The sequence below is a fragment of the Brassica napus genome, chromosome A9 (assembly GCF_020379485.1).
Source record: "Brassica napus cultivar Da-Ae chromosome A9, Da-Ae, whole genome shotgun sequence".
Classification (NCBI taxonomy): domain Eukaryota; kingdom Viridiplantae; phylum Streptophyta; class Magnoliopsida; order Brassicales; family Brassicaceae; genus Brassica; species Brassica napus.
Genome location: NC_063442.1, coordinates 38794440 through 38819660, shown reverse-complemented (window position 1 = coordinate 38819660; position 25221 = coordinate 38794440). Strand labels below are relative to the sequence as shown.

The following is a 25221-nucleotide window of genomic DNA, read 5'->3' as shown; positions in this document are numbered from 1 at the left end:
TTTTTTAATAATTTCTTAAAAACTACTATTTTTGGAAATTTTTCATTTTTTTAGGAAACATGTATGTGATTATGGTGTGTGATTTATAAATTAGGATAACAAGAATATTTTTGGATAGATGAGTATACTTTCGGAATTTTTCATCAATTGTTTGTATTTTTAAATAATTTTCTTTAGAACTGCTATTTTTGGAAAGTTTTCATTTTTTTGAGAAATATTGTAGATATGGGTTTGTGATTTAGAAATTAGCATAACAAGAACATTTGTGGATAGATGATTATTCTTTCTGAAATTTTCATCAATAGGTTGTATTTTTAAATAATTTTCTTAAAAACTGTTATTTTTGGAAAGTTTTCATTTTTTGAGAAAATACTGTAGATTAGGGTTTGTGATTTAGAAATTAGGATAACAAGAATATTTGTGGATATATGAGTATTCTTTCTGAATTTTTCATCTATAGCTTGTATTTGAAAATAATTTTCTTAAAAACTGCTATTTTTGGAAATTTTTTATTTTTTAGGGAAATACTGTAGATTTGGGTTTGTGATTTAGAAATTAGGATAACCAAGAATATTTGTGGATAGATGAGTATTATTTCTGAATTTTTCATCGATAGGTTGTATTTTTAAATAATTTTCTTAAAAACTGCTATTTTTGGAAAGTTTTCATTTTTTTGAGAAATATTAAAGATTAGCGTTTGTGATTTAGAAATTAGGATAACAAAAATATTTGTGGATAGATGAGTATTCTTTAAGAATTTCTCATCAATAGGTTGTAGTTTTTAATAATTTTCTTAAAAACTACTATTTTTGGAAATTTTTCATTTTTTAGGGAAATACTGTAGATTATGGTTTGTGATTTATAAATTAGGATAACAAGAATATTTTTGGATAGATGAGTATACTTTCTGAATTTTTCATCAATTGTTTGTATTTTAAATAATTTTCTTAAAACTGCTATTTTTGGAAAGTTTTCATTTTTTTGAGAAATATTGTAGATTGGGTTTGTGATTTAGAAATTAGGATAACAAGAATATTTGTGGATAGATGAGTATTCTTTCTGAATTTTTCATCTATAGTGTAGTATTTTTAATAATTTTCTTAAAAACTGTTATTTTTGGAAAGTTTTCATTTTTTTGAGAAATACTGTAGATTAGGGTTTGTGATTTAGAAATTAGGATAACAAAATATTTTGGATAGATGAGTATTCTTTCTGAATTTTTCATCAATAGTTGTATTTTAAAATAATTTTCTTAAAAACTGCTATTTTTGGAAAGTTTTCATTTTTTAGAGAAATACTGTAGATTAGGGTTTGTGATTTAGAAATTAGGATAACAAGAATATTTGTGGATAGATGAGTATACTTTCTGAATTTTTCATCAATTGTTTGTATTTTTAAATAATTTTCATTAGAATTGCTATTTTTGGAAAGTTTTCATTTTTTTTAGAAATACTGTAGATATGGGTTTGTGATTTAGAAATTAGGATAACAAGAATATTTGTGGATAGATGAGTATTCTTTCTGAATTTTTCATCTATAGCTTGTATTTTAAAATAATTTTCTTAAAAAATGCTATTTTTGGAAAGTTTTCATTTTTTTGAGAAATATTGTAGATTTGGGTTGTGATTTAGAATTTAGGATAACAAGAATATTTTGGATAGATGAGTATTCTTTCTGAGTTTTTCATCAAAGTTGTATTTTTAAATAATTTTCTTAAAAACTGCTATTTTTGGAAAGTTTTCATTTTTGGGGAAATATTGTAGATTAGGGTTTGTGATTTATAAATTAGGATAACAAGATTATTTTTGGATAGATGAGTATTTTTTAAGAATTTCTCATCAATAGGTTGTATTTTTTATTATTTTCTTAAAAAACTGCTATTTTTGGAAAGTTTTCATTTTTTTTAGAAATATTGTAGATTTGGGTTTGTGATTTAGAAATTAGAATAACAAGAATATTTGTGGATAGATGAGTATTCTTTCTGAGTTTTTCATCATAGTTTGTATTTTTAAATAATTTTCTTAAAAACTGCTATTTTGGAAATTTTTCATTTTTTTGAGAAATACTGTAGATATGGGTTTGTGATTTAGAAATTAGGATAACAAGAATATTTGTGGATAGATGCGTATTTTTTCTGAATTTTTCATCTATAGGTTATATTTTTAAATAATTTTCTTAAAAACTGCTATTTTTGGAAAGTTTTCATTTTTTTAGAAATATTGTAGATTAGGGTTTGTGATTTATAAATTAGGATAACAAGAATATTTGTGGATAGATGAGTATACTTTCTGAAATTTTCATCAATTGTTTGTATTTTTAAATAATTTTCATTAGAACTGCTATTTTTGGAAAGTTTTCATTTTTTTGAGAAATATTGTAGATTTGGGTTTGTGATTTAGAAATTAGGATAACCAAGAATATTTGTGGATAGATGAGTATTATTTCTGAATTTTTCATCGATAGGTTGTATTTTTAAATATTTTTCTTAAAAACTGCTATTTTTGGAAAGTTTTCATTTTTTTGAGAAATATTAAAGATTAGCGTTTGTGATTTAGAAATTAGGATAACAAAAATATTTGTGGATAGATGAGTATTCTTTAAGAATTTCTCATCAATAGGTTGTAGTTTTTAATAATTTTCTTAAAAACTACTATTTTTGGAAATTTTTCATTTTTAGAGAAATACTGTAGATTTGGTTTGTGATTTAGAAATTAGGATAACAAGAATATTTTTGGATAGATGAGTATTCTTTCTGAATTTTTCATCAATGTTTGTATTTTTAAATAATTTTCTTAAAATTGCTATTTTTGGAAAGTTTTCATTTTTTTGAGAATACTGTAGATTGGGTTTGTGATTTAGAAATTAGGATAACAAGAATATTTGTGGATAGATGAGTATTCTTTCTGAATTTTTCATCAATAGTTGTATTTTAAAATAATTTTCTTAAAACTGCTATTTTTGGAAAGTTTTCATTTTTTTGGAAATACTGTAGATTAGGTTTGTGATTTAGAAATTAGGATAACAAGAATATTGTGGATAGATGAGTATTCTTTCTGAATTTTTCATCTATAGTTGTATTTTTAAATAATTTTCTTAAAAACTGCTATTTTTGAAAGTTTTCATTTTTAGGAAATACTGTAGATTAGGGTTTGTGATTTAGAAATTAGGATAACAAGAATATTTGTGGATAGATGAGTATACTTTCTGAAATTTTCATCAATTGTTTGTATTTTTAAATAATTTTCTTAAAAACTGCTATTTTTGGAAAGTTTTCATTTTTTTGAGAAATATTGTAGATTTGGGTTTGTGATTTAGAAATTAGGATAACAAGAATATTTGTGGATAGATGAGTATTATTTCTGAATTTTTCATCGATAGGTTGTATTTTTAAATAATTTTCTTAAAAACTGCTATTTTTGGAAAGTTTTCATTTTTTTGAGAAATATTGTAGATTAGGGTTTGTGATTTAGAAATTAGGATAACAAAAATATTTGTGGATAGATGAGTATTCTTTAAGAATTTCTCATCAATAGGTTGTAGTTTTTAATAATTTTCTTAAAACTACTATTTTTGGAAATTTTTCATTTTTTGAGGGAATACTGTAGATTACGGTTTGTGATTTATAAATTAGGATAACAAGAATATTTTTGGATAGATGAGTATACTTTCTGAATTTTTCATCAATTGTTTGTATTTTTAAATAATTTTCTTTAGAACTGCTATTTTTGAAAAGTTTTCATTTTTTTGAAATATTGTAGATATGGGTTTGTGATTTAGAAATTAGCATAACAAGAATATTTGTGGATAGATGATTATTCTTTCTGAATTTTTCATCTATAGGTTGTATTTTTAAATAATTTTTTTAAAAACTGCTATTTTTGGAAAGTTTTCATTTTTTTGAGAAATACTGTAGATTTGGGTTTGTGATTTAGAAATTAGGATAACAAGAATATTTGTGGATAGATGAGTATTCTTTCTGAATTTTTCATCTATAGCTTGTATTTTAAAATAATTTTCTTAAAAACTGCTATTTTTGGAAAGTTTTCATTTTTTAGGGAAATACTGTAGATTAGCGTTTGTGATTTAGAAATTAGGATAACAAGAATAATTGTGGATATATGAGTATTCTTTCTGAATTTTTCATCTATAGCTTGTATTTTTAAATAATTTTCTTAAAAACTGCTATTTTTGAAAAGTTTTCAGTTTTTAGGGAAATACTCTAGATTAGCGTTTGTGATTTAGAAATTAGGATAACAAGAATATTTGTGGATAGATGAGTATACTTTCTCAAATTTTCATCAATTGTTTGTATTTTTAAATAATTTTCATTAGAACTGCTATTTTTGGAAAGTTTTCATTTTTTTGAGAAATATTGTAGATTTGGGTTTGTGATTTAGAAATTAGGATAACCAAGAATATTTGTGGATAGATGAGTATTATTTCTGAATTTTTCATCAATAGTTGTATTTTTAAATAATTTTCTTAAAAACTGCTATTTTTGGAAAGTTTTCATTTTTTTGAGAAATATTAAGATTAGGGTTTGTGATTTAGAAATTAGGATAACAAAATATTTTGGATAGATGAGTATTCTTTAAGAATTTTTCATCAATAGGTTGTATTTTTAATAATTTTCTTAAAAACTACTATTTTTGGAAAGTTTTCATTTTTTAGAAATACTGTAGATTATGGTTTGTGATTTATAAATTAGGATAACAAGAATATTTTTGGATAGATGAGTATTCTTTCTGAATTTTTCATCAATTGTTTGTATTTTTAAATAATTTTCTTAAAACTGCTATTTTTGGAAAGTTTTCATTTTTTTGAGAAATACTGTAGATATGGGTTTGTGATTTAGAAATTATGATAACAAGAATATTTGTGGATAGATGAGTATTATTTTCTGATTTTTCATCTATAGGTTGTATTTTTAAATAATTTTCTTAAAAACTGCTATTTTTGGAAAGTTTTCATTTTTTTGAGAAATATTAAGATTAGGTTTGTGATTTAGAAATTAGGATAACAAAAATATTTGTGGATAGATGAGTATTCTTTAAGAATTTTTCATCATAGGTTGTAGTTTTAATAATTTTCTTAAAAACTACTATTTTTGGAAAGTTTTCATTTTTTAGAAATACTGTAGATTTGGGTTTGTGATTTATAAATTAGGATAACAAGAATATTTTTGGATAGATGAGTATACTTTCTGAATTTTTCATCAATTGTTTGTATTTTAAATAATTTTCTTAAAACTGCTATTTTTGAAAAGTTTTCATTTTTTTGAGAAATATTGTAGATATGGGTTTGTGATTTAGAAATTAGCATAACAAGAATATTTGTGGATAGATGATTATTCTTTCTGAATTTTTCATCTATAGGTTGTATTTTTAAATAATTTTTTAAAAACTGCTATTTTTGGAAAGTTTTCATTTTTTGAGAAATACTGTAGATTAGGGTTTGTGATTTAGAAATTAGGATAACAAGAATATTTGTGGATATATGAGTATTCTTTCTGAATTTTTCATCTATAGCTTGTATTTTAAAATAATTTTCTTAAAAACTGCTATTTTTGGAAAGTTTTCATTTTTTAGGGAAATACTGTAGATTAGCGTTTGTGATTTAGAAATTAGGATAACAAGAATATTTGTGGATAGATGAGTATTCTTTCTGAATTTTTCATCTATAGTTGTATTTTTAAATAATTTTCTTAAAAACTGTTATTTTTGAAAGTTTTCAGTTTTTAGAGAAATACTGTAGATTAGGGTTTGTGATTTAGAAATTAGGATAACAAGAATATTTGTGGATAGATGAGTATACTTTCTGAAATTTTCATCAATTGTTTGTATTTTTAAATAATTTTCATTAGAACTGCTATTTTTGGAAAGTTTTCATTTTTTTGAGAAATATTGTAGATTTGGGTTTGTGATTTAGAAATTAGGATAACCAAGAATATTTGTGGATAGATGAGTATTATTTCTGAATTTTTCATCGATAGGTTGTATTTTTAAATAATTTTCTTAAAAACTGCTATTTTTGGAAAGTTTTCATTTTTTTGAGAAATATTAAAGATTAGCGTTTGTGATTTAGAAATTAGGATAACAAAAATATTTGTGGATAGATGAGTATTCTTTAAGAATTTTCATCAATAGGTTGTAGTTTTTAATAATTTTCTTAAAAACTACTATTTTTGGATTTTTTTCATTTTTTAGGGAAATACTGTAGATTATGGTTTGTGATTTATAAATTAGGATAACAAGAATATTTTTGGATAGATGAGTATACTTTCTGAATTTTTCATTAATTGTTTGTATGTTTAAATAATTTTCTTTAGAACTGCTATTTTTGGAAAGTTTTCATTTTTTTGAGAAATATTGTAGATATGAGTTTGTGATTTAGAAATTAGCATAACAAGAATATTTGAGGATAGATGATTATTCTTTCTGAATTTTTCATCTATAGGTTGTATTTTTAAATAATTTTCTTAAAAACTGTTATTTTTGGAAAGTTTTCATTTTTTTGAGAAAATACTGTAGATTAGGGTTTGTGATTTAGAAATTAGGATAACAAAAATATTTGTGGATATATGAGTATTCTTTCTGAATTTTTCATCTATAGCTTGTATTTTTAAATAATTTTCTTAAAAACTGCTATTTTTGAAAAGTTTTCATTTTTTAGGGAAATACTGTAGATTAGCGTTTGTGATTTAGAAATTAGGATAACAAGAATATTTGTGGATAGATGAGTGTACTTTCTGAATTTTTCATCAATTGTTTGTATTTTTAAATAATTTTCATTAGAATTGCTATTTTTGGAAAGTTTTTATTTTTTTTAGAAATACTGTAGATATGGGTTTATGATTTAGAAATTAGGATAACAAGAATATTTGTGGATAGATGAGTATTCTTTCTGACTTTTTCATCTATAGCTTGTATTTTAAAATAATTTTCTTAAAAACTGCTATTTTTGGAAAGTTTTTATTTTTTTGAGAAATAGTAAAGATTAGCGTCTGTGATTTAGAAATTAGGATAACAAGAATATTTTTGGATAGATAAGTATTCTTTCTGAGTTTTTCATCTAAAGCTTGTATTTTTAAATAATTTTCTTAAAAACTGCTATTTTTGCAAATTTTTCATTTTTGGGGAAATATTGTAGATTAGGGTTTGTGATTTATAAATTAGGATAACAAGAATATTTTTGGATAGATGAGTATTTTTTAAGAATTTCTCATCAATAGGTTGTATTTTTTAATATTTTCTTAAAAAACTGCTATTTTTGGAAAGTTTTCATTTTTTCAGAAATATTGTAGATTTGGGTTTGTGATTTAGAAATTAGAATAACAAGAATATTTGTGGATAGATGAGTATTCTTTCTGAGTTTTTCATCAGTAGTTTGTATTTTTAAATAATTTTCTTAAAAACTGCTATTTTTGGAAATTTTTCATTTTTTTGAGAAATACTGTAGATATGGGTTTGTGATTTAGAAATTAGGATAACACGAATATTTGTGGATAGATGAGTATTCCTTCTGAATTTTTCATCTATAGGTTATATTTTTAAATAATTTTCTTAAAAACTACTATTTTTGGAAAGTTTTCATTTTTTAGGGAAATACTGTAGATTAGCGTTTGTGATTTAGAAATTAGGATAACAAGAATATTTTGGGATAGATAAGTATACTTTCTGAGTTTTTCATCAATAGGTTGTATTTTTAAATAATTTTCATTAGAACTGCTATTTTTGGAAAGTTTTTATTTTTTTTAGAAATACTGTAGATATGGGTTTGTGATTTAGAAATTAGGATAACAAGAATGATTGTGGATAGATGAGTATTCTTTCTGAATTTTTCATCTATAGCTTGTATTTTTAAATAATTTTCTTAAAAACTGCTATTTTTGGAAAGTTTTCATTTTTTTGAGAAATACTGTAGATATGGGTTTGTGATTTAGAAATTAGGATAACAAGAATATTTGTGGATAGATGAGTATTATTTCTGAATTTTTCATCTATAGGTTGTATTTTTAAATAATTTTCTTAAAAACTGCTATTTTTTGAAAGTTTTCATTTTTTTGAGAAATATTAAAGATTAGCGTTTGTGATTTAGAAATTAGGATAACAAGAATATTTGTGGATAGATGAGTATTCTTTAAGAATTTCTCATCAATAGGTTGTAGTTTTTAATAATTTTCTTAAAAACTACTATTTTTGAAAATTTTTCATTTTTTAGGGAAATACTGTAGATTATGGTTTGTGATTTAGAAATTAGGATAACAAGAATATTTTTGGATAGATGAGTATACTTTCTGAATTTTTCATCAATTGTTTGTATTTTTAAATAATTTTCATTAGAATTGCTAGTTTTGGAAAGTTTTCATTTTTTTGAGAAATACTGTAGATATGAGTTTGTGATTTAGAAATTAGCATAACAAGAATATTTGTGGATAAATGATTATTCTTACTGAATTTTTCATCAATAGATTGTATTTTTAAATAATTTTCTTAAAAACTGCTATTTTTGGAAAGTTTTCATTTTTTTGAGAAAATACTGTAGATTAGGGTTTGTGATTTAGAAATTAGGATAACAAGAATATTTGTGGATAGATGAGTATTCTTTCTGAATTTTTCATCTATAGGTTCTATTTTTAAATAATTTTCTTAAAAACTGCTATTTTTGGAAAGTTTTCATTTTTTAGGGAAATACTGTAGATTAGCGTTTGTGATTTAGAAATTAGGATAACAAGAATATTTTTGGATAGATAAGTATACTTTCTGAGTTTTTCATCAATAGGTTGTATTTTTAAATAATTTTCATTAGAACTGCTATTTTTGGAAAGTTTTTATTTTTTTTAGAAATACTGTAGATATGGGTTTGTGATTTAGAAATTAGGATAACAAGAATGATTGTGGATAGATGAGTATTCTTTCTGAATTTTTCATCTATAGCTTGTATTTTTAAATAATTTTCTTAAAAACTGCTATTTTTGGAAAGTTTTTATTTTTCGAAAAATATTTTAGATTAGGGTTTGTGATTTAGAAATTAGGATAACAAGAATATTTTTGAATATATGAGTATTCTTTCTGAGTTTTTCATCAATAAGGTGTATTTTCAAATAATTTTCTCAAAAACTGCTATTTTTGGAAAGTTTTCATTTTTTTAGAGAAATACTGTAGATTAGGGTTTGTGATTTAGAAACTAGGATAACAAGAATATTTGTGGATAGATGAAAATACTTTCTGAGTTTTTCATCAATAGATTGTGTTTTTAAATAATTTTCTTAAAAACTGATATTTTTGGAATGTTTTCATTTTTTAGAGAAATACTGTAGATTAGGATTTGTGATTTAGAAATTAGGATAACAAGAAAATTTGTGGATAGATGAGTATTTTTTCTGAATTTTTCATATATCGCTTGTATTTTTAAATAATTTTCTTAAAAACTGCTATTTTTGGAAAGTTTTCATTTTTTTGAGAAATATTGAAGATTAGCATTTGTGATTTATAAATTAGGATAACAAGAATATTTGTGGATAGAGGAGTATTCTTTCTGAGTTTTTCATCAGTAGTTTGTATTTTTAAACAATTTTCTTAAAAACCGCTATTTTTGGAAATTTTTCATTTTATTGAGAAATACTGTAGATATGGGTTTGTGATTTAGAAATTAGGATAACAAGAATATTTGTGGATAGATGAGTATTCTTTCTGAATTTTTCATCTATAGATTGTATTTTTAAATAATTTTCATAAAAACTACTATTTTTGTAAAGTTTTCATTTTTTTGAAAAATACTGTAGATTAGGGTTTGTGATTTAGAAATTAGGATAACAAGAATATTTGTGGATAGATGATTATTCTTTCTGAAATTTTCATCTATAGCTTGTGTTTTTAAATAATTTTCTTAAAAACTGCTATTTTTGAAAAGTTTTCATTTTTTAGGGAAACACTCTAGATTAGCGTTTGTGATTTAGATATTAGGATAACAAGAATATTTGTGGATAGATGAGTATACTTTCTGAAATTTTCATCAATTGTTTGTATTTTTAAATAGTTTCCATTAGAACTGCTATTTTTGGAAAGTTTTCATTTTTTTGAGAAATATTGTAGATATGGGTTTGTGATTTAGAAATTAGGATAACAAGAATATTTGTGGATAGATGAGTATACTTTCTGAATTTTTCATCAATTTTTTGTATTTTTAAATAATTTTCATTAGAACTGCTATTTTTGGAAAGTTTTCATTTTTTTGAGAAATACTGTAGATATGGGTTTGTGATTTAGAAATTATGATAACAAGAATATTTGTGGATAGATGAGTATTATTTCTGAATTTTTCATCTATAGGTTTTATTTTTAAATAATTTTCCTAAAAACTGCTATTTTTGGAAAGTATTCATTTTTTTGAGAAATATTAAAGATTAGCTTTTGTGATTTAGACATTAGGATAACAAGAATATTTGTGGATAGATGAGTATTTTTTAAGAATTTCTCATCAATAGGTTGTAGTTTTTAATAATTTTCTTAAAAACTACTATTTTTGGAAAATTTTCATTTTTTAGGGAAATACTGTAGATTATGGTTTGTGGTTTATAAATTAGGATAACAAGAATATTTTTGGATAGATGAGTATACTTTCTGAATTTTTCATCAATTGTTTGTATTTTTAAATAATTGTTTTTAGAACTGCTATTTTTGGAAAGTTTTCATTTTTTTGAGAAATACTGTAGATATGAGTTTGTGATTTAGAAATTAGCATAACAAGAATATTTTTGGATAAATAATTATTCTTACTGAATTTTTCATCAATAGATTGTATTTTTAAATAATTTTCTTAAAAACTGCTATTTTTGGAAAGTTTTCATTTTTTTGAGAAAATACTGTAGATTAGGGTTTCTGATTTAGAAATTAGGATAACAAGAATATTTGTGGATAGATGAGTATTCTTTCTGAATTTTTCATCTATAGGTTCTATTTTTAAATAATTTTCTTAAAAACTATTATTTTTGGAAAGTTTTCATTTTTTGAAAAATATTGAGGATTAGCGTTTGTGATTTAGAAATTAGGATAACAAGAATATTTTTGTATAGATGAGTATTCTTTCTGAGTTTTTCATCAATAGGTTGTATTTAAAAATATTTTTCTTAAAAACTGTTATTTTTGGAAAGTTTTCATTTTTTCAAGAAATATTAAAGATTAGGGTTTATGATTTATAAATTAGGATAACAAGAATATTTTTGGATAGATGAGTATTCTTTCTGAGTTTTTCATCTATAGCTTGTATTTTAAAATGATTTGCAAATTTTTCATTTTTTGGGGAAATATTGTAGATTAGGGTTTGTGATTTATAAATTAGGATAAAAAGAATATTGTGGATAGATGAGTATAGTTTCTGAATTTTTCATCAATTGTTTGCATTTTTAAATAATTTTCTTTAAAACTGCTATTTTTGGAAAGTTTTCATTTTTTTTTGAGAAATACTGTAGATATGGGTTTGTGATTTAGAAATTAGGATAACAAAAATATATGTGGATAGATGAGTAATCTTTCTGAATTTTTCATCTATAGGTTGTATTTTTAAATAATTTTCTTAAAAACTGCTATTTTTGGAAAGTTTTCATTTTTTAGATAAATACTTTAGATTAGGGTTTGTGATTTATAAATTAGGATAACAAAAATATTTGTGGATAAATGAGTATTCTTTCTGAATTTTTATCAATGGATTGTATTTTTAATATTTTTTCAAAAAACTTCTATTTTTGGAAAGTTTTCATTTTTTTGAGAAATATTGTAGATTTGGGTTTGTGATTTAGAAATGAGGATAACAAGAATATTTGTGGATATGTGAGTATACTTTCTGAATTTTTCATCAGTAGTTTGTATTTTTAAATAATATTCTTAAAAGTTGCTGTTTTTTGAAAGTTTTTATTTTTTAGAGAAATACTGCAGATTAGGGTTTGTGATTTAGAAATTAGGATAACAAGAATGTTTTTGGATAGATGAGTATACTTTCTGAGTTTTTCATTAATAGGTTGTATTTTCAAATAATTTTTCTCAAAAACTGCTATTTTTGGAAAGTTTTCATTTTTTAGAGAAATACTGTAGATTAGGGTTTGTGATTTAGAAATTAGGATAACAAGAATATTTGTGGATAGATGAGTATTCTTTCTGAATTTTTCATCTATAGGTTCTATTTTTAAATAATTTTCTTAAAAACTATTATTTTTGGAAAGTTTTCATTTTTTTGAGAAATATTGAGGATTAGCGTTTGTGATTTAGAAATTAGGATAACAAGAATATTTTTGGATAGATGAGTATTTTTTCTGAGTTTTTCATCAATAGGTTGTATTTAAAAATATTTTTCTTAAAAACTGCTATTTTTAGAAAGTTTTCATTTTTTCAAGAAATATTAAAGATTAGGGTTTGTGATTTATAAATTAGGATAACAAGAATATTTTTGGATAGATGAGTATTCTTTCTGAGTTTTTCATCAATAGGGTGTATTTTCAAATAATTTTCTCAAAAACTGCAATTTTTGGAAAGTTTTCATTTTTTAGAGAAATACTGTAGATTAGGGTTTGTGATTTAGAAATTAGGATAACAAGAATATTTGTGGATAGATGAGTATATTTTCTGAGTTTTTCATCAATAGATTGTGTTTTTAAATAATTTTCTTAAAAACTGCAATTTTTGTAATGTTTTCATTTTTTAGAGAAATACTGTAGATTAGGATTTTTGATTTATAAATTAGGATAACAAGAAAATTTGTGGATAGATGAGTATTTTTTCAGAATTTTTCATATATAGCTTGTATTTTTAAATAATTTTCTTAAAAACTGCTATTTTTGGAAAGTTTTCATTTTTTTGAGAAATATTGAAGATTAGCATTTGTGATTTATAAATTAGGATAACAAGAATATTGTGGATAGATGAGTATTCCTTCTGAGTTTTTCATCAGTAGTTTGTATTTTTAATATTTTTTCAAAAAACTGCTATTTTTGGAAAGTTTTCATTTTTTGAGAAATATTGTAGATTTGGGTTTGTGATTTAGAAATTAGGATAACAAGAATGTTTTTGGATAGATGAGTATACTTTCTGAGTTTTTCATCAGTAGGTTGTATTTTCAAATAATTTTTCTCAAAAACTGTTATTTTTGGAAAGTTTTCATTTTTGTAGAGAAATACTGTAGATTAGGATTTGTGATTTAGAAATTAGGATAACAAGAATATTTGTGGATAGATGAGTATACATTCTGAGTTTTTCATCAATAGATTGTATTTTTAAATAATTTTCTTAAAAACTGCTATTTTTGGAAAGTTTTCATTTTTTAGAGAAATACTGTAGATTAGGGGTTGTGATTTAGAAATTAGGATAACAAGAATATTTGTGGATAGATGAGTATTCTTTCTGAATTTTTCATCTATAGGTTCTATTTTTAAATAATTTTCTTAAAAACTGCTATTTTTGGAAAGTTTTCATTTTTTTGAGAAATATTGAGGATTAGCGTTTGTGATTTAGAAATTAGGATAACAAGAATATTTTTGGATAGATGAGTATTCTCTGAGTTTTTCATCAATAGGTTGTATTTAAAAATATTTTTAAAAAAAAACTGCTATTTTTGGAAAGTTTTCATTTTTTCAAGAAATATTAAAGATTAGGGTTTGTGATTTATAAATTAGGATAACAAGAATTTTTTTGGATAGATGAGTATTCTTTCTGAGTTTTTCATCTATAGCTTGTATTTTTAAATGATTGTCTTAAAAATTGCTATTTTTGCAAATTTTTCATTTTTTGGGAAAATATTGTAGATTAGGGTTTGTGATTTATAAATTAGGATAAAAAGAATATTTGTGGATAGATGAGTATAGTTTCTGAATTTTTCATCAATTGTTTGCATTTTTAAATAATTTTCTTTAAAACTGCTATTTTTGGAAAGTTTTCATTTTTTTGAGAAATACTATAGATATGGGTTTGTGATATATAAATTAGGATAACAAGAATATTTGTGGATAGATGAGTATTTTTCTGAATTTTTCATCTATAGGTTGTATTTTTAAATAATTTTCTTAAAAACTGTTATTTTTGGAAAGCTTTCATTTTTTAGAAAAATACTGTAGATTAGGGTTTGTGATTTAGAAATTAGGATAACAAGAATATTTGTGGATAGATGAGTATACTTTCTGAGTTTTTCATCAATAGATTGTATTTTTAAATAATTTTCTCTAAAACTGTTATTTTTGGAATGTTTTCATTTTTTAGAGAAATACTGTAGATTAGGGTTTGTGATTTAAAAATTAGGATAACAAGAATATTTGTGGATAGATGAGTATTCTTTCTGAATTTTTCATCTATAGCTTGTGTTTTTAAATAATTTTCTTAAAAACTGCTATTTTTGGAAAGTTTTCATTTTTTGAGAAATATTGAAGACTAGCGTTTGTGATTTAGAAATTAGGATAACAAAAATATTTTTGGATAGACGAGTATTCTTTCTGAGTTTTTCATCAATAGCCTGTATTTAAAAATATTTTTCTTAAAAACTGCTATTTTTGGAAAGTTTTCAATTTTTTGGGAAATATTGTAGATTAGGGTTTGTGATTTATAAATTAGGATAACAAGATTATTTTTGGATAGATGAGTATTCTTTAAGAATTTCTCATTAATAGGTTGTATTTTTTAATATTTTTCTTAAAAACTACTATTTTTGAAAATTTTTATTTTTTAGGGAAATACTGTAGATTAAGGTTTGTGATTTATAAATTAGGATAACCAGAATATTTGTGGATAGATGGGTATTCTTTATGAGTTTTTCATTTATAGGTTGTACTTTTAAATAATTTTCTTAAAAACTGTTATTTTTGGAAAGTTGTCATTTTTTAGAGAAATAGTGTAGATTTGGGTTTGTAATATAGAAATTATGATAACAAGAATAATTGTGGATAGTTGAGTATTCTTTTTGAGTTTTTCATCTATAGCTTCTATTTTTAAAGAATTATCTTCAAAACTGCTATTTTTGGAAAATTTTCATTTTTTTGGGAAATATTGTAGATTAAGGTTTGTGATTTATAAATTAGGATAAAAAGAATATTTTTGGATAGATGAGTATTCTTTAAGAATTTTTCATCAATAGGTTGTATTTTTGAATATATTTCTTAAAAACTACTATTTTTGGAAAAAAAAATCATTTTTTAGGGAAAAACTGTAGATTAGGGTTTTTGATTTAGAAATTAGAATAACAAGAATATTTCTGGATAGATGAGTATTATTTCTGAGTTTTTCATCAATAATTTGTATTTTTATATAATTTTCTTAAAAACTGCTATTTATGGAAACTTTTCATTTTTTGAGAAATACTATAGATTAGGGTTTGTGATTTAGAAATTAGGATAACAATAATTTTTTTGGATAGATGAGTATTCTTTCTGAGTTTTTCATCAATTGTTTGTATTAAAATATAATTTTCTTAAAAACTGCTATTTTTGGAAAGTTTTCATTTTCTCTGGAAATATTGTAGATTAGGGTTTGTGATTTAGAAATTAGGATAACAAAAATATTTTTGGATAGATGAGTATGTTTTACGAATTTTTCATCAATAGGTTGTATTTTTTATTAATTTTCTTAAAAACTGCTATTTTTGGAAAGTTTTCATTTTTTAGGGAAATACTATAGATTAGGGTTTGTGATTTATACATTAGGATAACAAGAATATTTGTGGATAGATGAGTATTTTTTCTGAGTTTTTCATCAATGAGTTGTATTTTTAAATAGTTTTCTTAAAAACTGCTATTTTTGGAAAGTTTTCATTTTGTAGAGATATATTGTAGATTTGAGTTTGTGATTTATATATTAGGTGAACAAGAATATTTGTAAATAGATGAGTATTCTTTCAGAGTTTTTCATATATAGGTTGTATTTTTAAATAATTTTCTTAAAAACTAATTAAAAAATTAAAAAATTTGGATTGTTAAAATAATTTTTGGATTGTTAAAAAAAATCTATAGGTTTGGATTGTTATAAAAATTAAAGATTTTATGATGTAATTTTAAAAAATTAATTTTTAAAATAAACTTTGTGATCAAATTAAAAAAAATGATGTAATTTTGATGTAATTAAAAAAATTTAAATTTAAAAAAAATTAAAATATGATGGAATTAAAAAATTAAAATTTACATCATATTGATTTATCACAAATCATCAAAAAAATTGTTCATAGATGATTATTCTTTTAGAAATTTGTATCAATATGTTGTATTTTTAAATAAACTTTTATAAAACTGCTATTTTTGGAAATATTTCCTTTTTATAGAGAAATATTATAAAATTGAGATTGTGATTTTGAAATTATGGTAATAAGAATTTTTGTTGATAGATGATTATTCTTTTATAATTTTTTGACCAATAAATATTTTTTTATAAAACTGTTATTTTAGGAAAGTTTTTCTTTTTATAGATAAATATTATCGATTTAGGATTGTGATTTAGAAATTATGATAATTATAATTTTTGTTGTATGATGAGTGATCTTTTAGAATTTTTGATCAATATGTTGTAGGTTTTATATAAACTTTTTGAAAACTGATATTTTTAAAAAAAAATATCATTTTTGTAGAGAACTACCGTAGATTCTAAATTGTGATTTAGAATCTATGATAACAAAAAAAATTGTTGAATGATGAGTATTATTTTAGAATTTGTGCTCCATATGATGTATTTTTAAATAAATTTTTAAAAATTGGTATTTTGTGAAAGTTATCATTTTTATAGAAACATATTGTAGATTTGAAATTGTGATTTAAAAATTAGGATAACAAAAAAATTTGTTGATAAATGATTATTTTTTAAAAAAATTTGATTAACATGTTTGTATTTTTAAATAAATTTTTATAAACTGTTTTTTTTTTTAAATTATCATTTTCTTAAAGAAATATTGTAGAACAATGGCTGACCGTGTTATTACTGACTTCGCCAATTATGGTATAACTTATGTGTGGAGAGTGCAAATATTCTTATAAGAAAATAAAATGAAATGTGCCCGAGTGGTTTGGTACCACAACTCTACCAGAAATACTGCGTCGTTTAGAGAAAACACATCAAACAACTCAACCTTATTTCTTCTTAGACCAAAAGTTGGTTTACTTTCGTCTCCCACTCCATTCCCACTTTTTATGTTTCTTTTTGTTTATCTCTTTGCCTAACCCCAAAAGTAAAGAGAGAGAGACATTATCACGGCTTCGAAACCTAAACAGCCTCTTTAACGGCGAGAGGCGACGATCCCTCAGTCACGCCGTTACCACTTAACTTCACCTTATTCGTTGACTGTACGGTCATGCCGGAAAGATTGGGAGAAGAAGGATGACCTCCGACGCTACCGGCAGCTCGCGAGTGACACGTGGCGGTTGAGATTGCTGTGGCTAAAGAGATAGGCATGAGACAAAGACCTTTCCCTTGAAGGTATTGCATCGCCGAGCCCATGTCTTCTTCCATCAGCTTCGCCACTTGATGCTCCGTCATCGTCAAGCTGTCGTTGGAGTTTCCGGTCGCCTGATTACCCCCGGCGACGGCTGAGGATGCATTCTCCTGAAAATAAAAATAAAGTAATCTAAAAAAGAAAAGATAAAAGATAAAGACAAGAAAGCGAAACCCTAGTTATAATAGTCGGCACGCGTGCTCTCTCTTTTCTCTATCTTAGAATTTTAAAATCTTAGAACTTGTCTTGGAATCTTTATATATGTCTATTTCACTTGAACTTCTTGCAAAAATTATCTATATTTGACAAAAACAAAAATATGTAACGCGCAGGTTGCATATAACTTAATCTAACAAATGCAATTTTAGGTATGTGGTTTCATTATTTTATCCATTAAGTTTGATATAAATTATTGGAGTTTATAAAACAAAGGAGAGGAAATAATAAAATTGATTACCTCAGAGATTTGAGAAGGAATGGAAGCACCACCACCCAATCTGCTCATGCTCAGTACCTAAAACGCAATAATTAAAATAAAAAAGGATTATTAAGTACACCGGTCCACTATTATTTAAATTAAAGAAATATGCATTATAAAATGCGAGTATTTATAATATGACAATCCAGAAAAAAAATAATAGAGAGGGAGCATAGGGAATTTAGTTGCAGAGGGCCATCTCTATTATTAAAAGAGAAGTACCAATATAAATTACCCCTTAGTTTTCAAAGTTATTTACATTTGAATGCCACTGAAATAATAAATTTACCTACCTTTTAGTATTCTTGTCTTTTATAGTTTAATTAATGCATTTTCCTAAAATAAAGTATAACAAATTATGTTTATTTATTTAAAAAATGTTTCCTATAATCTAGGTAAACAATAAATTATAACAAGATTTTATTATAACAAGATTTTAATCAATGTCAAAAATATAACAAGATTTTATTATTACGGGGGTGATTATTTTTATTTTGGTATATTAACGACGTCTAAAAAACATAAAAGTGTTATAAAAATACATAATATAAACCACAAAATTTTAAATAAAATATTAAATTATTTAATCGTATAAATCAAATATAAAAACAGATAACCATTTTATTTTACATTAAAATTTTGATCCATAAAAAATACATTTGCACGAACACACGAGTTATATTTTAAAAATATGGTTGTAACAGTTGACGGGTCAAAAAAATAAAATAAAATTATTCATTATAAATTCTAAAATGATTGTGTTTAGAAATATATTAAATAATTATTTAGTATATATATATATATATAAATTTTAAAAACATATATTACCATTTATATAAGATAAATATTTTTTTTTTGCAAACCAAAAATGAATACCCGCGCGAATGCGCGGGTCAAGCTCTAGTATTTGATTAATTGGTATATCGATATTGTACTAATATATCAGCTTTTCTTTTTGTCTAGTATGTCAATTATAAGGCAAACGAAGAATCTTCAATCAATATAATAAAATGAAACATAATTTAGTTTCTAAAAAAATGCGTCGTGCTTTAATAACTGCAAGATAAGTTTGAGAGACTGAGATTCACCTTGACTTGGAGTTGTAAGAACTTGACATAATCTATAATCTCATCGAGCATCGATGCCTTGTCTGTCTGTTAAATTATTATTTAAATAAATATACAAAAAATAATCTGTCAGAACTGAGATCCCAACCCATTAATTACTGCATTAGTTAAATTTATTATTAATTAATTAGGTAATCAGTGTTTAATGATTTGATTGATATTTTTATATAGAGACTAATCAACCACCGTTATGTGAGTAAAACAAAAAGTATGAAATTTTACTTATCAACTCTTGAGTTTTGGTCAATAAATCCTAACCTATGAAAATAATCTAGGTGACATGTTAAACAATCTATTGAAGACGTGAACAACTCCACTATTCCTGATCAATTGACTACTGAAGTGGATCGCACAAGAAACTATTTTTTCAGTTAACTTATATATTAAATCAAATTTAGTTTGTAAAATAATTATCTAGATGGAACAGTTCTACAGATATATTTAAACATTTAAACCCAAAATATTTCTATCAGATATAAATTACGGTGAAAAATGAGAAATCTCGCTCTCGTATAGTTTATTTTATATTTGACATTTAACTTTCACTCCGGTCGAATTTAAATAGACAATATATGGACTGTATAGATATATGTTTTATATTATCTTATGGTCACCAAATGATATTGGATCATGTATATTCAGAGTGTTGATTTATATAAAGTTTAATGATCCGTTTAAAAATATTTGGAAAATAAACTGAAAATGAATTTGATAAAATACCTTATTGCCGTTAGGAACGAGTTCTTGAAGACCTTTCATTCTCTCCGCAATTCTCTCTCGTCGTAACTGCCCCATAAAAATACTTTTTCAGAAAATAGTTCAAAAAATTTAAAACTTTTGTTCTCAAAAGATAAAATAATTTCCACACCTTTCTCGGTAACTGATACGAGTTAATGCAACGAAAAATATTTCCAATAATAATTCAGAAAGAAAAAAAATCAGACCCGTTCGGCAATACTGTGAGGATCCGTTGCTTGGCCTCTCCTAGCTCTGACTTTAGTCCTACTCTGCGGTGGAGCTGCCACCGTACCACCAGTAGCTATAGACGCACTCACTTGCGGTTGCTTTTGCGCTTGCGTTTGCGTTAGGGCTTGTCCTTGTTGATTCATCATTCCACCTGCCGATCCCTGAAGTCGATCATAAAACTAAATTTTAAAAACCCATCAATATCAAAAACTTAGGGAGAGATTATTAGGTTTTATACCTGAGGGATGTGGAAAGGAAGAGATCCGCAGGCGGAGAAGCCATTGTAAAGAGAGTGGACGGAGGAGCCATCAACGACCTCGTTTCGGTGATGAGACGGTAAAGGCATCATCATGATCTGTTGATGCCTAGAGTCGACGAAACCATCTGAGGACCGAGGCGGAGGAGGAGGAGGAGGATGAGCTTCATCGGAGGGCCAAGGGGAGGAAGCAAAGATTTGGTCGAGGAAATCTTCATGGTCAAAGGTCGTCGCTGGAGTTTGGACATGGGATGAGGATGAAGGAGTTAGAAGAGAAGAGTTCATCATCTTCAACACTTTTTCTTGGGAGGATGGAGTTGGAAATGTTGATGTTCGGCTTAATTATTATAAAGATACATTGATGTAGATATAATCTTTTCTAATTCTTTTAGGGTTTGAAAAAATAAGAAGGAAATTAATATAATTATCATTTTTTTCGGTGATGGTTGAAAAGGAAAATTAAAACACCTTTCTTTTTGTTAGCAATCCATATTGTATGATGATGAGTCGATGATTATCTTCGCCTTTGGTTGCCGTTTAAAACTTTGGTTTATCTTTACTTCATGTTCCCTCTGTTTTATAATATGTGTCATTTTAATTTTTTTTGCTACAAAAAATATTATTTTACAATTTTAATACAAATTATATTTATTTTCAGCTAAAAATTAATTGAAAACTACATTGATTTTATAAATAATTTTATTTATCTCAAATACTATTAGTCAGAAAAGTATAATTAATAACAATTTACATATATTTCTGCCACTTTTCTTAATATATGTGAAAAATATTAAAATAACACTTATTTAGAAACAGATGAAGTATATCTTAATTGCTCATTTTTACAGCTTAATAACACACACTTCTTTGATATATTTATTGCTATTATTTTGTTTTCTAAAAAAATATGAATATTATTAAGAACATGAAACAAAAGTAGTTACTAAAACACTAGTAGTTACATGCATAACATAGACATGGTAGATTGAAGCACAATCACCATGACTATTATTTTGTAAAATAAACAAAATTCTAATCCGCGCTTTAAAAATAAAATTATTTTAAATAATATTTAAAATTTTAATAACATTATAATTTGATAAAGATAAAATTTTATTCTAAATTTTTTATATATTTATGAGTTAATTAATTTTATTTTTGATTTTTATAAATAAATATGTTTAGGTTGGTTTGGACTAAAACTATTAAGTTTTAAAAATAATGAACTCATTGTTTTTATTTTCAAAACTTATTTTAGTACTTATTTGGTAAAATTAAATAAAACTATTAAGGTTTTTAGTAGTTTTAGAATCCAGATAGTATATATTTTAACTCATCTCATATTGTTAAAAGTATATTACATGTTTGATGTAAAAATTCACAAGCGGAAAATCCACAATCGTAACATTATTTTAAAATATTTTTAATATTTATTAGATTATTTATTGTATGTTGTATAATTTTTTCTAGGGATGAGCATTCATATATACGTTCAGATTCAGTTAATCTATTTGGATTTCGAATTTTTAGAGTTATAAATTTAAATCGTATTCGGATATTTACCAATTTTGGTTTGGATTTGGTTCGAATCATTGCGGGTTCTGTTTGAATTCGAGTTCGAGTATCCATTTTAATTATGTATTTTAACAAAAATCCATATATATACTTAAATGCTCAATATCTGAAAATAAAATAATATAAAACTTAAAAATTTGAATGATGTAAGACTAAATATTTAAATCTGCATAGAAATGAATTCAATTTAAATATTTGGATGGAGAATATATAAATATTTTTCAGTATTTTGAATATTTTCTGTTATTTTTAGGTATTTACTTGTGACTATGTTGATAATTTGTAGATATTTTCATATTTTTTTGAATATATGATAGATATAAAATTTAAAATAGTTAACATACTTAACATATTTAACTATATAATTGTGATTAGATATTTTTGGTATCCAAAATATTTTAGTTTAGATAAGATTCGGGTGTGTTTATCTGGATATTAAACTTTTGAATCCATCTGAGTATTTAATCAGTTTTAGTTTGTGTTTAATATTACTTTTAAATCTAGTTCAGTTTGGTTCTTTGCATCCATATATTTTACCTAAACTAACTTTCTTCTACTAATATAAAGCAAAATAAAATAACTGTAAAACAAATATTCTAAGCTTATTTAACATGCATAATTATTGGACCATACTATAAGAATACCAATAAAAATTGTTGGATGTCGTGTCAATATTATTGGTAATGTTGCAAAATTGATGTAGTCTATAACCAATAAAGCGTATTTTCTAATAAAAAAAAAATTCTTACAAAAAATATTAGTAAATATAATAAAAACACGATACAATCTAGTGAAAAGAGTTAGAGTTATGTGGAAATAATATGATCTCTTCACTCGGCACTTGAAAAGAGTTAGAGTTGTGTGGAAATAATGTGATCTCTTCACTCGGCACTTGAATTCTAATTTTTAACTGACTTCACGAATTTTCTTTTCTTTTAAAGCTTTTCTAATTGATTTTTTTCTAACAATTTGATTATTTTTCTAATTTTTGGTATGATATGAAAACTCTGTAAAGAAAATTGATATTTGGCTAAATTAAATATCTGACTTTGTATGCGGTGTTTCTTTAGTTCATAACAAATCATAATTATTTATGTACATAAGCCTCAGCCATGTCTATGTTCGGCAAGATACCTAACTTTCAATTTCTAAAAATATTCTCATTCCAACATTTTCGTTGATACGAATCTTAATGATTTTGTAATTTTTGTCATTGAAAATGATATTATCTAGTAGCTGTAGGGAGAGAATTTCAGTTCACTAATACAAAAGTCAAAAATGTAGGAACTAAAAAAGAGTTGATTAAAAAAATAGTGTGAACACATTAAATTTTTTGCGGTGAAGTTAAAAAATTAGTATATGAATATATTAATTGTTAAATGATTGTGAGGTCGATATGTCAACATACTCAAATTGAAATCGACGTAAAGCTGACACATGACAAATATAGTGTGAACGCATTAATGATAAATGGTACTCTTTTAATATATAGGTGATATCAAATTGATTATTAGTGTACAAAAGAATATTTTTAATTCCTTCCTTAAATAAAAGTTACAAAATTACATAATGTGATTAACATATGGGAAATACCATAGGATAACACTAACAAAGTTTCAGTCAAAAATATAGACCCTAAGGATCAAAATGACCAAAATGTTTCATTAAAGAGGTAAATATACACTTATACCCCTAGGGTTAACTAATCCAAACCTTACGGTTACAGTTGAAGGGTGGAGATTTGGGATTGAGATTTAAAATTTTATAAAATAAAAAATAAATACTAAAATTTTTAAAAATAGTTAAAAAGAAAACTTTGAAAAAAAAATAAAAAAATTTGAAAAAAATTTTTATATAAAAAAGTTTGAATTTGAAAACATATAATCTAAAACTATAAAACAAATTATTTTTTGATTTTTTTGATTTTTTAATTTTTATTATTTTATTATTTTTTTATATCTAGGGTATTAGGATCATTTTACCTATTAAATGAAACATTTTGGTCATTTTTCTCCTTGTGGTCTATTTTTGTGATCAAAACTTGAAAATAATCTATTTAGAAGAATTAGCCTTAACATATATATGACAATTAATGCTTATGAATATTACATATTTGATAATAATTTTTGTATCTTCTCTCTTTTTTTGTTTAGTTTTATATTATTAAAAGAAATTAAATAACTACATTAAGCATATATTAAAAAAATATGTTTTTTATTATATGTTATATTTTGATTAAATCGACTTAAATTACTAAAAATAGTAATCAAACCGAGAACAGAAAACCTAATTCTCTTTTGTCATTTTATAATTGATGTTGCATATCTGGTTTTGATGATTTGTGTCATCTGCAAAATTTAATTTAATTTTTTGCATATGAAGTTTTTAAAATAATTAAAATGAATTGTAATACGTTAACTTTTTAACAAAGATTATACAATATTCGTCATTTTACAATCAATAAAGATTAAAGTGTTGCAGAATGTCAAAACTATTTATGAATAAAGATTAGTATAAAAATTTCGCTCTCTGCATGCGCGGGTTATTATCTAATATTAAGCACATGGGACATTCTGCGTTTTCACAAACTCTCAAGTGGAGAAAGGTGGCCTTTAATTATACCTATTTATTAATTGCAAATGTTGGTCAAATAATTAATGTACTACACAACAAAACTAGAGATAGAAGTACTTAATTTAACATATGTGTTCTTAATAAAGCAAATCGAAGACATAAAATATAGTTTTCACATTCTTCTTCTGTACAAAATAACAATTGGTTCGAGATATGTAAAATTGGTGCAAGTCTTTGTCATTTCTTCCTTTACACCTCAATCCGCATATTCGACATAAGTTAATAAATAATATACAATTTTGTTTTACATTATTTATAAAGAAAAATTAAAATAAATATAATTATTTACTGAATTTTAAATTTGATAAGGTGAATTATGTAAATTTGATGATGTACCGAAGATTTGCAGAAACATCTCTACCAAAAAAGTCCTGAGGATATTATATTGGACAGACCAAAGGTTGTGATTGAAAAGAAAATGATACAACGTGTATGAGTTATATCCAAGAATTAGTTTTGTGTAAAACTATAAACAAACTTCAGTGTTGTCAACGAAGTTCCCGTACCGTATGGATGTCATTATAGTGAAAAATATATCTAGAAACTAAACTCTTTTTTAGTATTAGTTACATGTATACACAATCATATTGAAGTTCGTCTTTACGTGAACTCCAACATCTCTTTGTTTACTTTCGTTTTAAACAGGTTGATATTTGAAATTTTAGTTGTACTCTATATAAATTAACTTCTTTGGTATCCTACGGCAGAAACGAAGAATATGACTTACGTAATAATCA

General features: G+C 24.1%; 1 protein-coding gene across 1 annotated transcript; it reads right to left on the bottom strand.

The window, feature by feature from the left end:
- Positions 1-16965: 16965 nt before the first annotated feature.
- Positions 16966-20739, bottom strand: LOC106368621 (transcription factor LRL1-like). The gene is made up of 6 exons (XM_048741471.1): positions 20258-20739; positions 19998-20180; positions 19774-19839; positions 19015-19080; positions 17906-17962; positions 16966-17558 (listed from the first exon to the last, which is right to left on the bottom strand). Exons 1-6 carry the CDS (start codon positions 20561-20563, stop codon positions 17220-17222), a joined length of 1017 nt encoding a protein of 338 aa, XP_048597428.1. The 5' UTR covers positions 20564-20739; the 3' UTR covers positions 16966-17219.
- Between the last annotated feature and the right edge of the window lie 4482 nt (positions 20740-25221).

Coding starts and splice junctions, on each gene's coding strand:
- LOC106368621 (XM_048741471.1), bottom strand. CDS start 20,563: ATGATGAACTCTTCTCTTCTAACTCCTTCATCCTCATCCCATGTCCAA. Junction 19,081..19,773: donor TCGTTCCTAACGGCAATAAG/GTATTTTATCAA, acceptor ATAATTTAACAG/ACAGACAAGGCATCGATGCT. Junction 17,963..19,014: donor TCTTACAACTCCAAGTCAAG/GTGAATCTCAGT, acceptor ATTGCGTTTTAG/GTACTGAGCATGAGCAGATT.